Here is a 13,500-nt window from a genome sequence, read left to right on the forward strand (position 1 = left end):
TCAAACTACAATAGCCACCCAAGGAAGTGAGGAAACAGACTGACAGAGCCAGATGGGTACCCAGAAGCCACCTGCTACAAGACAGGCCTCGCAAGAAAAATAAGAGATCACATACAGCCCCCAGCTAAAGCCTCTTCAGTGCATCATCAGTGATCTGCAACCCATCCTGGACAACAATCCCTCACTCTCACAGACCTTGGGAGGGAGGCCTGTCCTTGCCTACAGACAGCCTGCAACCTTAAACAAATTCTCACCAGCAACTCTAAACCTGGAACCAATCCCTGCAACAAACCTCGCTGCCAACTCTGCTCACATATCTACACTAGCAACATCATCACAGGACCTAACATCAACCATACCATCAGGGGCTCCTTTACCTGCACATCTACAAATACAATATATGCCATCATGTGCCAGCAATGCCCCACTGCCATTTACATTGGCCAAACTGGACAGTCTCTACATAAAAGAATAAGTGGCCATAAGTCAGACATCAGGAAGGGTAACATACAAAAACATGTAGGAGAACACTTCAATCTCCCTGGACACTCAGTAACAGATTTAAAGTAGCAGTCCTACAAGACAAAAAATTAAAAACATAAAATGGAGAGAGAAATCTCTGAGCTGCAATTCGTTTGCAAATTTGACTTCAATCAACCAAGGATCAAACAGATACTGGGAGTGGCTGGCCCCTTACAAAAGCAGCTTCTCTGCTCTCAATGTTCACATCTCCACATTAGAATCTGACAATGGGCCACATCCCCACTGACTGATCTGATTTGTTTTCTCCTCTCTTGATGCATACTACTTATGGGCCATTTCCACCCTGACTGAATAGACCTTGTCAGCTCTGGCCCTCCCTTTTAATGGGACCCCCCCTCTTTAAATACTCCTCTGAACCAACCACTCCCCCCCACTCATCCATCTGATGAAGCAGGTCTTTGCCCTGATTTTCTTCATGACTCAAAAGCCAGTTGTGGGAACAAACAGTAACACCATGGCCAAATGAAAACAAAAGTACTTTAGACCCATACCTAGGGTCCGAGTACTTGGAGTCACATGAGATCACAATGTCCTTTCGTTATGTTTCTAGACCTCATGGCTACAAAGAAAACCTTGAACACGACCAGAGTATAACTGTTGCCTGCCTGAATCTAGAGACAAAGAAGCAGTCCTGTAGCATCTTAAAGACTAATAATATTTATTAGGTGATGAGCTTTCACGGGACAGACCCACTTCTTCAGATCTGGAGAATCCTGATAACTATACAGATTAACTTAAAGCTCCCTCTCAGTGAAGGTGCTACAGGACTGCTTTTTATTTTGTCAAGATACAGACTAACCTGGCTACCCCTCTGAATTTGGAGAGAGCATGAAACAAGAGCCCCAAGTAGTACAAACTGCCTCATTCATCTTAATGGAAATCAGCTGCCACTCTAGGGAAGGGTGTGGCAGAGCCACACTGATCATGTCTAGAGACGCATCTTACTTGAATTTAGTCCTGAGCAGCACAGAGAATGGAACTAAGTGATCTGCTGCACACGTTCACTCACTGATTTAAAGCACTTACCACCAGCACCAAAGTTAACAACATACTGAGAGAACAAGGCATCGAGTTCATCATACTGCACCAAGGCATCTTCAAACTGCTGCAGCATCTCAAACACAAAGGCCAGTTCTTCCTGTAACACACAGGCAAAAAAGGTACAAGGTAGCAAACTATGTTTCAGTCAATATCATGGATTTTAAGAACTAACTATGAGGAGAACTCACTAACACAAAAGCATTTCTCTAACCTTGTCTCTCAGGACTTGGATAACAAGGACAATGTAATTTTACATTTGTACTGTTCTCTAAGAGAGGTACATTTTCGTGGGCTTCCTGGGAGTTAAGACTGCTTCTAAATATTTTACTGCAGTGAGTTAGGACTTATCTGCATAGGAAAAAATTACCAACATAATTGCACCACTATTACTTTCCATGTGGATAGTCTTACTGTAGTTTAGCTTTTTCCCATTTAGCGTTGGAAGTAGTATAGGCTAACCAAGGGGAAAGGCATTCTGATTCTGGAATAAAAGTGTCCACATGGGGAGTTATAACCCTCCAGTCTAATTTTAAGAGAAATACTGTAATTAAGTCAATCCCTAATGATATAATTTCACTGTGCTCAGCTTTTCTGTAAGGCTACATCTACATAAGGAGCATCTGTCAACAGAAGTGACGGTCGGAAGGGATTTCCTGGTAAAACGTCTATCCACAGATTGTGTCTGCACATAAAGTTAGACTGAAAGAACAATCCGCTCTGTTGACCGAGCAAAGCCAGACTGCCCAGCCCTCTCTCGACAGAACAGCTAACCGGAACTGGAAGCCCTGTCTGTCAGCAAAAGGGCCCCAGAGCGTCTACACAGCTGTTTTGTCAACAGGAAACAGGCATGACACTGCCAGCAGATATGCCAAGTTTTGTTGACAGATTGTCGACAAAGCAAATTTTGCGTGTAGACATTCCGTGGGTTTTTATGGCAGAAGCCCAGTTTTGCCAAAAAGCCCTCTCATGTAGATGTAGCCCATGTGTTTGGATGTTTATCATAATTTAATTATATATATTTAGGAGACATCCAGATCTGGAAATTCAACACATCAGAAAACAGGATTTTCTCAGGAGAATTACATTATTTCATTTTTTAAAATAACCTTAAGGTCTATTTATACTCTGATAACACGCAAAAGAAAAGAAAGTTTACTATGTGCAGCACATTGGTACAATACTCTAACTGCATGCATTTATTTGCACAGCCACAATATATTAAGATTCTTCTATATAAAGGCAGTGGAACAATTAATAAAATGCTCATGAAAACAAACAAACCAGTCCTCTCAATTAATCCACAGCCTATGAAACCAAAGCCTGAACACATCTAGTAAGCGAACACGTCACCACAAAAACATTGCAGGCAAGCATAGTGAAAAGTTTTGCTATAACACTCGCCTCCCTAAAAGGAGAGTTTGATATTTAAGCTTCCAAAAAGAATACTTTCAACAAAACAAAGGACTAAACAATTTTTAAAGTCTGTACCTGAACCATGAAATACTCGCAAAAACTCCATCCTGGCTCAGTCCTCTTCTCCCTCAAAGTTCTCATGTCATCTTCAAACTTGCCTAAGTTTTTGGTAAAAGACATGAGAAGCAGTGTCCTGAGTTTTGTCAGGAAGGCGTTCCAGGATTCCTGAGAACGGGAAGAGTCTTTCAAGGGGTCAGACAGTACCACACATCTGTGAAGATATTGATGGAAATTTCGTGGGAATAAAAGATAACATACATATAATAAACTTAAGAGCCCCTCCAAGTAAATACTGTAAACAATGTCAAACAGAAGCAGTAAGGTAACTCAGATTTCCATTCAATATCCACTCAAGATTTGTTAGTAAGTGGAATAAGGACAGTGAGACAACTGACATAAGAAATAATAGCCTTACAAGGAAGATGTATACCAAACAGCCTTAAAACATAGAATGGAAGCATTCATTAGATTTGGCAGGTAGGCAAGTGGGTCCTGACACTGGTCAGGAACGCTACCTTTATTATTTAGTCCTGCATTAGTAGGGGAGTAGAACAGATGATCTACTAAGGTGCATCCCAGTCCTACGCTTCTATCATGGGTTTGGAATGAAAAATTTAAAATCTGTGTTCTACAAGACAAGAAAATTTACAACACGGGTATACTTTTTCAAAACAAATATGCTGTAGAATTTTAATGAAACAAAAAAGCTCTGCTTGGAAAAACAGCTAGCAGTGCCATAACTAAAGTCATGACTAGAAAGGACTATGCAACTGAGAATCACATCTATCAGGTCACATCTAGACTCTCGTAAACCAAAACAAAGTCTCTCAGCAGATTCTATAGTTTAATTTTATTTGAAGTGGTCCACATAGTGGGACTCCCCTAGGTTAAGCTGAGTCTGTGAAATACTTATTTGAGAACTCAGGATTAGGAAAGGCTTCATTCAGTGCCTTACTAATATTAGAAAAAGAACAGTGGCAGGGAAATCCTCTTCCCAATTCAAACAGACTTCCCAATTACAGAAAACTCACTGAAGCTAGTCTGCTGTAGAACTTTTAATGCAAGCTAGACAGTTAGAATTTGATCCACCTCAACTACATTTAATTTAGATTTGCCAAAGTAAATTTAAGAGGCTGATATTACCCAAGTACAAACCAGATGACGACAACATATAGCACGTGCACACTGCTCGCTTAGATTTACATGAGAAACGCTCAGATTCACACTTGTAGTTGCAAAGGATCATCATTCTTTACACAAGGATTCTTTATTGTTTTCCTTAGTCAAAAAGTAAACTATTCAAAATTGGTTCGAAACAACGATTAACTTCAATTTCCCTTCCAAAGCAGTAAAAGGTTGTGATAATGCCGTACACTTTGCACTGTATTTTTCTTAAAACAACATCGATTCAAAATTGCATTTATAGCAGTACAACACAGGAAAAAAAAAAAGATTAAAAACACTGGCAGGAACGAACTGAGGTTCAAACTAATGACTTATCTATGCGACAGTTTTGTTGACAAAAGTCACCTTTCACCAACAAAACAGCAGAAATGCACACACTGAAATGTTCCTCCTACCAGGGTAACTCCTTTGCTACACTGATATAATAAAACCAGCTTGACAAGTAACAGAGATTTGTGCGACAGAGTTACACTGACATTTCACTGCACTAAACACCTCATTTGGTTATGTTGTCACACAACACCTATCAAAACTGCATTGGTCAGCAGTTTGAACTCTGCTGCACTGATAACAAAACAGCATGTACCCCTCCCCGGTTCAAAGGCCCAGAAACTTCCAAAATTCCTTTTCCTGAATGCTTGGCAGGCACAGTTAATACAGTATGTTCCCAACTCAACATCTCAGCTTTCTGCAGGAAATGCACTCTCTTATGGAGCACACCAGACCTGTTAGATCTCCTGAGTACAATGGTAAGAGGAAGCTGTGCACCTACAAATAGAATGACTCAGTGGCTGTGAGGACACTGGCCCACTCCTTTTGGAAGGGACATGTTAATGAGGGATTTCCAAATATGCTAATGAGGGGCTGACATGAATATGAAGTGCCTTATTAGCATAATAGCAGCTGCATGCAATTCCAAAGTGCCACTTTTGGACAACTACGCTTGTGTAGCTGGCGGTGTTTTGAAAGGACCCCCTGATTTCGAAAGCCCCTTCTTCCTATTTGGTTTTAGGAAGAAGAGGTTTTTTAAATGAGGCGAGTCCTTTCAAAAGGCCCCTGGCTACATGAATGGCATGCATTCCAAAAGCAGCACTTTTGTATCATGCGTGGCCACCATTATGATAAGGAGGTGCTGCATATTCATATCAATGCCTCATCAGCATCTTCTGAAATCCCTCATTACCACGCCCCTTCCAAAAGGAGGAGGCTAGTGTGGCCACGGCCAGTATGTTTAAAGCCGTTTATCTTTTCTGGAAGAAGGGAACACCCCAAATTTAAACTGTGGCCCCTACAGAATCACTCTTCTACTATTTTTATTCCAAACAACTAATTTGAGGAAAGATGCTGCAAACTTTTTCCTCCATTGCTTTGTATTTTGGGAAGGATACACCTTACCAGAACAATTTAATCTAATCATCAGGGAAATTATTATTCATTTTAAAGTGAAAAACTGGCCCTATTTTTACAATTAGAAACCATATTTCCAAAAAGGCCTTACCTGTCACTCTGCTTGTTGCAGAAGTCATTTCTTATTTTATCCACTATAGAAGTTCGGGGAAGGATATTGGTTTTGTTCTTTTTTTTAGCATCACTCTCGACTACCACAATTAACCAATCCACAGAGCTGTGAACTTTCAGAACATTCTGCCACTTGGTGATGTCATCCTTTACTGTAGCTTTGTACACTTCTGTGTCCTGGAATTGTAAGTAATGCATTAGCAAATCAAATTGATAATCTAGACAAATTTGAAAGGCTTATTTTGTTAAAATAAGAAAATAATATTTGAAAAAATGATACCAAATGAAATTAGGGACACAGTCTGTGTTGAAAGTTAAACACGGACGATGTTAAGCTACAATTTTATTCTTTCTATTGCTAACTTTATTAATACTACTAGACTATTGCAATGAAAGATTTTTAAAAAATAAAATTACCCTGAATTCACTGAAATTTGGAACTTGACTCAACTAAGAAAAATTAAACTATTAAATTTTCTCGGTCTCACATATCTATGGCATTTAGGTTTTCAAATACTTCTGGAAAGTTTAAAACTGTTTATATCTTCAAAGACATTACAGTTAAACAATTAAAACAACTAGTTTTCTGTAATTTTCTTCTTTTTTATAGATCAGCTATGGAACATGTTGCTATGAATAATCCCAATGCAAAGTTGTGTTGGGTTAGTTAAGACTGGTCAGAGATCAGCTGGTTAGTGTCTTTCTTTACAAGCATTTCCCCTATAATGAGTTTAGCTCCCAGCCAACAAGACATTGCAGCTAAGCAAGATTTGGGGAGTTTACACATTTCTGGATCAGTAACGTTGTCTAAAGCATGAGTCTTATAAAGAGATTAATTTCTGATTTACTGGCTGTGTGGATTATCTCCCATTTGCAAACTGGGACAGTGTCAGGATGACAGACACGCCACTGGAGGAAGACAGGGAGAAGGAGCCCTGGTGGGCTGGTTAGTTTCCTGGTCCCACAAGCAGAGGAGAGCTGGGAACCAAGCAGCAGCCTAGTTCCCTCTTTCCCCACCGCCCAACTTGTGCAAAAATTTGAGTTATGTTGGGGTTGCAAGAACACAACCCCTGCATAACTCGGATTTACTGCAGTTTAGTTTCCACTGTGCCAGGGCCCTCGGAAAAGGTTTTGGAAACCCTGTCCTCCTGCTGTGTAAAGCAGTGACACTGTAAAATGTAAAAGTGTAAATGCTCCAGTAGGCAAGTTCAAAATTTACTTTTCCATGAGAGCACTTATGCAAGAATGACCTGATTGTTCAAACAATCAAGGAAGGCAAAAAAAAAAAAAAAGTTGTGTATGGGACACAGCAAAAAAGTCAAAAAGCTCATTTTTAAATTGGAGTGAATACTTGCCAGATTTTTGGTATTATTCACCCATTTTATAGCGGTTAGTAAACAAATAGTGTCACTAAATTTCACCAAGTCATTGGCTACTATGTCCTTCAAACCAACACACTAATACGACTGTTCCCAAAACTGACTTCTAGGGTTCCCCAGATTAAATTATACAGTCATGCATGTTGCTATGCACTATGACTTTTTCACCTGTTGCTTAATTAGTTTTTAATGCATAACATATTGAACATGTTCTATTCATTTTTTTTAGTATTGTAGCTTTTATTAAAAAAAAAAACTTTAAATCTTTGTGGTTATATTTATTGTTAACTTTTCAAATAACTTCAGATGGTTAGAGCAGGATTCTTCCTTTATTTAGTCCACATCAATACTTAAAAACATATCACCCTTACAGTCCACTTGTTTTCCCACTATCAGGAGGCATAATTTCCAGATCTCCTATAACTTCTTAATGTATGAAAGACAGATCTGCACATCAGTGATTTCCCAGTCTGCTAGTTTTAGTATACTGCACACACAATTGATTGCCCTGGTGTTTTAATGTTCTTGAGGAATTCAAGCTGCATCAATACTTCATCCTACTTAAGTGCCATTTTGTAACATCAAATTTGTGTAATATTAGAACTGTGCAATATCCCCTCTCATTAGTGCCCTGGTAGTCACAAATGTAACCAACAGGAATAAGGGGACAGGATGTACCATCTGCATGTCCCAAGTAACCAAACTTGGATAAGGTAGAGCTTATTTTACCTTCAGTCCCACTCTCAATTTATTATGTGCACTGTTCATGCTCAATAGTCTACTAATACTTACACAACATTCTGTCCAATAAATGTGAAGGAAGGGAAAAGTCAGCAGAGCCTTGTTCCCTTCTTTGGGTAGCAGCTCCTCTTTAAATTGAACAAAATTAGATTCCAGATGAATCATCTTTGGAGCACGTCCATAAGACCTATAAAGAATGTTAAAAGCAATACAATTAGAAATTGAGAAATATAACCAGTAAACCTAAAGACAGAACAGAAAAGACAGGACAACCATTTATTACGAATACAGGGGTTTTTAAGAAAAAAAAAAAAAGAAAAACAACTCTCAAACTTAAGTGCGTTTTTTATGGTTTGATCTGCATAATATCAACTAAAAAACGGATGTGTTCTCATAAAATAAGATATTCTCTTTGCAAGGAGAAGGACTGTAAACTTTCCAGCTTAGATTTAATAAACAAAAACATTCTCCTTTATATGTTCTAGTGTTCCTCCAAAATTACAGGAGGGAGGTCTTCGGTTGTGGGCTTCACAGGATTCAAAACCCAGTTATGTTCTTAAGCCTTTCCCACGTGCCCATTAAATCAGGAACCCGACTTATCTTCAAAGCTTGGTTAACCAAAGTGCAACCTGGAGAGACCAGAAAAAATAACCTTTAATTATACTAATCTCTCTAAATTTCTGCTTGGGCTAAATGCAGGAACAAACATCTCAAAGTGCCCAACATCCAGAATTCAAGGATGTCTGGTTTTCAAAGATGCTCATCCTTCCTTCTGTTCGGCTTGCAAACCCTACACAACTCACCACACAATATCACATTAGCCATATTTTCCTAAATGCAACAATATGAATTAAAATAGAGCAGGAAAAATAACCTTACCTTCTCCATTCCATGGGTTCTTTTGGAAGCTGCTGAGAAAGCATGGGATATATAGAAGTGAATAAATTCTGGTCTCCAGCACCTGAAATCAAAGAGATTCATATTTTTGAAAGTTCCTTTCAAAATACATATATTCGTATATAAGCTAGAGAAAGATTTAAGAGTTAGAGGACATTGTTACACCTGTAAGACATTTTCATCCTGGATGAACAAATAAAATTGCTGAATCAAAAAATGCTTTAGTCAAGAGGTCTTTTTCACTGAATATTTCTAAGAAGCACCATTGATATAGCTGTCCCAGTTCCACAGAAGGTGTGATCAAGAAGCTCTGCTACAGCCAGAGGACCAGTGTTGTATGTTAAAACCAGACTCAAAAACTTCAGATTACACAAGCTGTTCTAGGTACCAACATATATACAAAATATATAATCCACGACAGAAAACAGTAAATTATTTTCAGCTATGTAATAATATCCAGCTGATACTTAATGAACTTGGCAAAAAAAATAATAATATGATATTGCCCATACCATTGTCTCTTTTTTTAAAAAAAGTTTAATAAAAAAATCCTAATTTTAGAACTATTTTAATGTATTATAAAAAGTTAGAAAACAAAGACTATATCCTTTATTTCAATACCACTTAAGTTATAGCCTAAAAAGATATTTTCGTAATAGACACTTCAAACAAGAACAAAAGTTTACTTTAAGGGATTTTATTATCTTCTAGTAACTACAGATCAATTTAGCCTGCTTTCAAAATAGAGCATGAGTCAGCTATTGATTTATTTCATTCAGTACGTTCTTGCTATCATTTGAGCACAATCCCTCCATTAAAATGACATCATTCAAGCTCAGAGGAGATTCAAATTATGTATTTGAGACAGGAAATTAAATGCATCAATAATGCACACAATATGGAAAACCAGATTAAAATTTTAGAGCAACGAAGGGTCCTGTGGCACCTTATAGACTAACAGAAAAGTTTAGAGCATGAGCTTTCGTGAGTTAACTCACTTCTTCAGATGCTGCATCTGAAGAAGTGAGTTAACTCACGAAAGCTCATGCTCTAAACTTTTCTGTTAGTCTATAAGGTGCCACAGGACCCTTCGTTGCTCTACAGATCCAGACTAACACGGCTACCCCTCTGATATTAAAATTTTAGTGGATCAAAATTTAGACCCATGAAAACAAGATTATCCAAAATACAACAACAACAAGACCACCACCTGATGTAGTTAAGATGTAGTCCCGAGTCATCATAGGCTAAATGACTGAAGGAATGGACTTGTAAATGTGGGAATATATTGCCTCTCAACTTGAACTGATACCAATGACTGCATAGTACAATGTTGTCCTGTGATTGTATGAACGGAAAAACACATAGGTCCAATCTTCCCCTACTTTGCTTTATAATACCTTGAAATATGAGAATAATTCAACTTTTAAATTTGGTATGTACTGTTTTAGATTGGTAACATAACTCAACACATATGCTGCTTAGTTTACTGTTTTAGTAAAAAGAAAGGAACCGTCAGCAACATCTAAAGTACCAAAAGGAGAAGTAATTCCTGTATTCTGCATCTAAATAGGTGATCTGGATATTTTTATCTCCTGCCAAAAATGTGCAACAAAGTGTGATTTCGAAAAACAGTGGATAGAATCGTGTGTGGATTTTTCACCTTTTAAAAAAAAATAAAATACAAAACAAAAAACCCACCAGTGCTTAGCATGAAGACCTCAACTAGCATAAATACACTGATATTTTTATATACAGCCATATTTAATTTCAGCTCTCTCGTGATTAAAACATTTTCACACCAAAACTTTGGTATTGAGATCTCTGCTTAATATAACAACAACAATTTACGTACAGCTACTGAATACCCTAGTGGCAGTAGCATAAAACAGTGATTGTAAACCTTTTCTCATTTGCAGACCCTTAACATTTTCAGAGGCAGATGCAGACCTCTTTGGATATTGTAGACAGTGCTTTAATAAAACGTGCAGACACAAAATGAGATGTACAGCCAATACAGAGGAAGATCAAACTACCTTACGAGATGACCTGAAGGCCATTCTAAACTGGAATAATAGCAGTGAAATTAAATTTAATAGTGCAAAGTACAAGGCATTACATTTAATAAGAATTCTTCCTGTAAGGTGAGGCCTATCTGTTGTGAAAGAGGAGAAAGACCTGGGTGTATTGGTTTATCAGAAGGAGGAGTATGAGCCATCAATGTGATTCTTGAAACACCAGACTGCCAGTACTTACTAATGAAGCCTATTAATACAAGAGCGTTCTGCTCCACTACAGAATTTACAGGACAAAGGAAAAGATTTTAACATGGTACCCTAGGAGCACATTTACAGTGTGGTAAGCAAAATGTTTACTTCTTGGGAGACATATTTAATAGATTTTATTTTCACTTAGTAATTTCTTACAGGGTAGAATGCTCTATATTGCCTTGATTTAAATTAATCTACTTTTCTGTTTGTACTTCAGTTACTGTTTAAAGACAGGTGCATATGCATTGGTTAGTATAATCATTATAGTAAGTTGATTTACAATGAAGTAAATGTGGAGACTTTGTTCACCGCTGCTCTGATTACCTGTACACTCGCAGTATGATAGAATATTGTGACTAGATTGCTTTTTTATTAGGTTAGATTATTGTGGTAAGCAACATTAGGAAAGTAACTGAAATTAAAACAAACAAATAGCATATAACACTTACTTGTATTAAATAAAACAGTCCTTAACACAGCACAGTAGTGCCTCGATTTATGCGAGGGTTCTATTCCCATGCACTGTCGCATAACTGGAACTTTGCATAAGTCGGGTGATGGCTTTTTTCCCCCCTGTTGGAACGTAAATTTTGCAGCCGGGAAAGCAGCAGGAGCACCTGAAGTTCCTTTTGAAAGGTAAGTCCTGGGGTTGGGGAGGGCAGTTGGGGAAGGTTAAGCCCGGTGGTGGGTTGGGGCTGTGGGGGGTGGAGTGGTTGAGCCAGAACCACTTGCAGGGATGGTGAGCCAGGCCACGGGGAATTTGAACAAGAGCTGCTTGTTGTGGTGGTGAGCCGAGCCGTTGGGGGGCGTTAAACTGGAGCCAGGCATGAGGGGAGCCAGAGCAGGAGCTGTGCTTGGAGGTAAGGGGTAAGCCTGAGCTGTACGCAGGTGGTGAGAGGGGCAGGGGGTGGGGACGGAGTTGAACCATGGCCACATGGAGCCAGGGGAGTTGAGCTGAAGCTGTGCGTGAGGAGTGGTGAGCCAGAGCCAGAGCTGGGCACGGGGGTAGAGGGTGAGCTGGAGGCATGCGTGGGTGGTGAGCACGGAGGGGGAGGAGCAAGATTTTTGAGCTGTGTTTAACTTGCATTAATGCGAGTTAAGCGTAACTCAAACTCACACCTTTGGAGGGTTTACAGTACCACTTATAGTAGAATGTTTATAAAAGTTTGACTTTGAAAGTTAAAATGTACTGTTGGGAGATATTATTTATACAGAACAGCAACCTTGACCTCAAAAGTATTTGACAGACTCATGGATTCAGCATATTTATTTGTGAATGTTTTAAGAGCTAAGTTTTGGACTTAACCATTTGCATTAAACTGGTTTGAAATGAAATCGAAGTTTATTTCTAAAAGAAATTTTTAAATAAAATTAAAATAATTCAATTTAGATAAAACATGCTTTTAAAATCATCCACTTTTATCACCCTGGGTTTCTCAAGATAAAGTACAGTTTTATTTCAGACTATTTGCATGTGATCTCCAGATGCCTGTACTGAACTGCAGAAATTTTGCTGCTCTTCACCACAGTACTCTTTCTGCATTGCCATCCAGAAAGTCACATCAGGCCATCCAGCAGACACAGTTAATGTTTGTAGAATTTACTTTTTCCTTAACATTGAAACAAATTTAAGCCTCATTATCACTAAGAAACTTGAGACACAGAGGAGAGATACTGATTTGCAAATCACAGCAGTTTGTACAAAAACTACACCTTAATGGTATAGTAACTGCTCCCTGGCACAGCGATGGGCAATAACTGTTCGCATTCAAAACTCCCTGGGCTATCAAAGGCTAAAAATGAACAAAAACAAAACAAAAATCCTCAACATTTATTGTTGGAGAGTGCTTGTAATGAAATGGAACGCTTCATATTGCTCCCCAGGGATCCCACTAGCAGACACTCCCAAAGGATTCAGCATTTAGACCCTCGAGCGAAAAGGATCAATACTAAAAGAAAATCCGACAGTGCAGAGTGTGAAAAAAGCTTAGATGACCCCTATTCCTTATCCAAAAAAAAAAAATATATATATATATAATATATATATATATATATATATATATATAAAACTTTAACAGAGTGATCCTAAGGATTACTTCTGAGGAGCCCTATTGCTGCAAACTGAGAAAGCACGCTACCATCTATATGTTCTAAAGCGATAAAAAGTTATTTGGAAAGCAACCTACAGCGACCCTTAAACGAACAATCTTGTAACACCAATACTTTACCAAATGTCAAGAGGTCAAGGATTTTTAATTAGAAATATGTGGCATTAAATTTCACTTGATCTAAATTTATACCAAATTAAATAGCACATGATTAAGGAGTTAGTTTGGTCGGCGCTACGCATATTTCTTTATCTCAGCAAAAAATTAGTTTTAGAGATGTACCTTACAATATTTAGGTATTTTAATGCTGACAACCTAGAATATAACTAGTGCCCTACCACACTC

General features: G+C 38.3%; 1 protein-coding gene across 3 annotated transcripts in view; it reads right to left on the reverse strand.

Annotated features, from left to right (window-relative positions):
* Nucleotides 1–13,500, reverse strand: part of TRAPPC10 (trafficking protein particle complex subunit 10) — an 88,464-nt gene that overhangs the window by 59,334 nt on the left and 15,630 nt on the right. For all 3 annotated transcript variants that reach the window (XM_074995342.1, XM_074995333.1, XM_074995352.1), the window contains exons 2-6: nucleotides 8,760–8,841; nucleotides 7,932–8,067; nucleotides 5,741–5,937; nucleotides 3,073–3,268; nucleotides 1,570–1,681 (exon numbers count right to left, since the gene is read on the reverse strand). In XM_074995342.1, coding sequence (XP_074851443.1) covers nucleotides 1,570–1,681; nucleotides 3,073–3,268; nucleotides 5,741–5,937; nucleotides 7,932–8,067; nucleotides 8,760–8,841 — 723 coding nt within the window. The remainder of the gene's footprint in view (nucleotides 1–1,569; nucleotides 1,682–3,072; nucleotides 3,269–5,740; nucleotides 5,938–7,931; nucleotides 8,068–8,759; nucleotides 8,842–13,500) is intronic.

The sequence above is a fragment of the Carettochelys insculpta genome, chromosome 1 (assembly GCF_033958435.1).
Source record: "Carettochelys insculpta isolate YL-2023 chromosome 1, ASM3395843v1, whole genome shotgun sequence".
Lineage (NCBI taxonomy): Eukaryota > Metazoa > Chordata > Testudines > Carettochelyidae > Carettochelys > Carettochelys insculpta.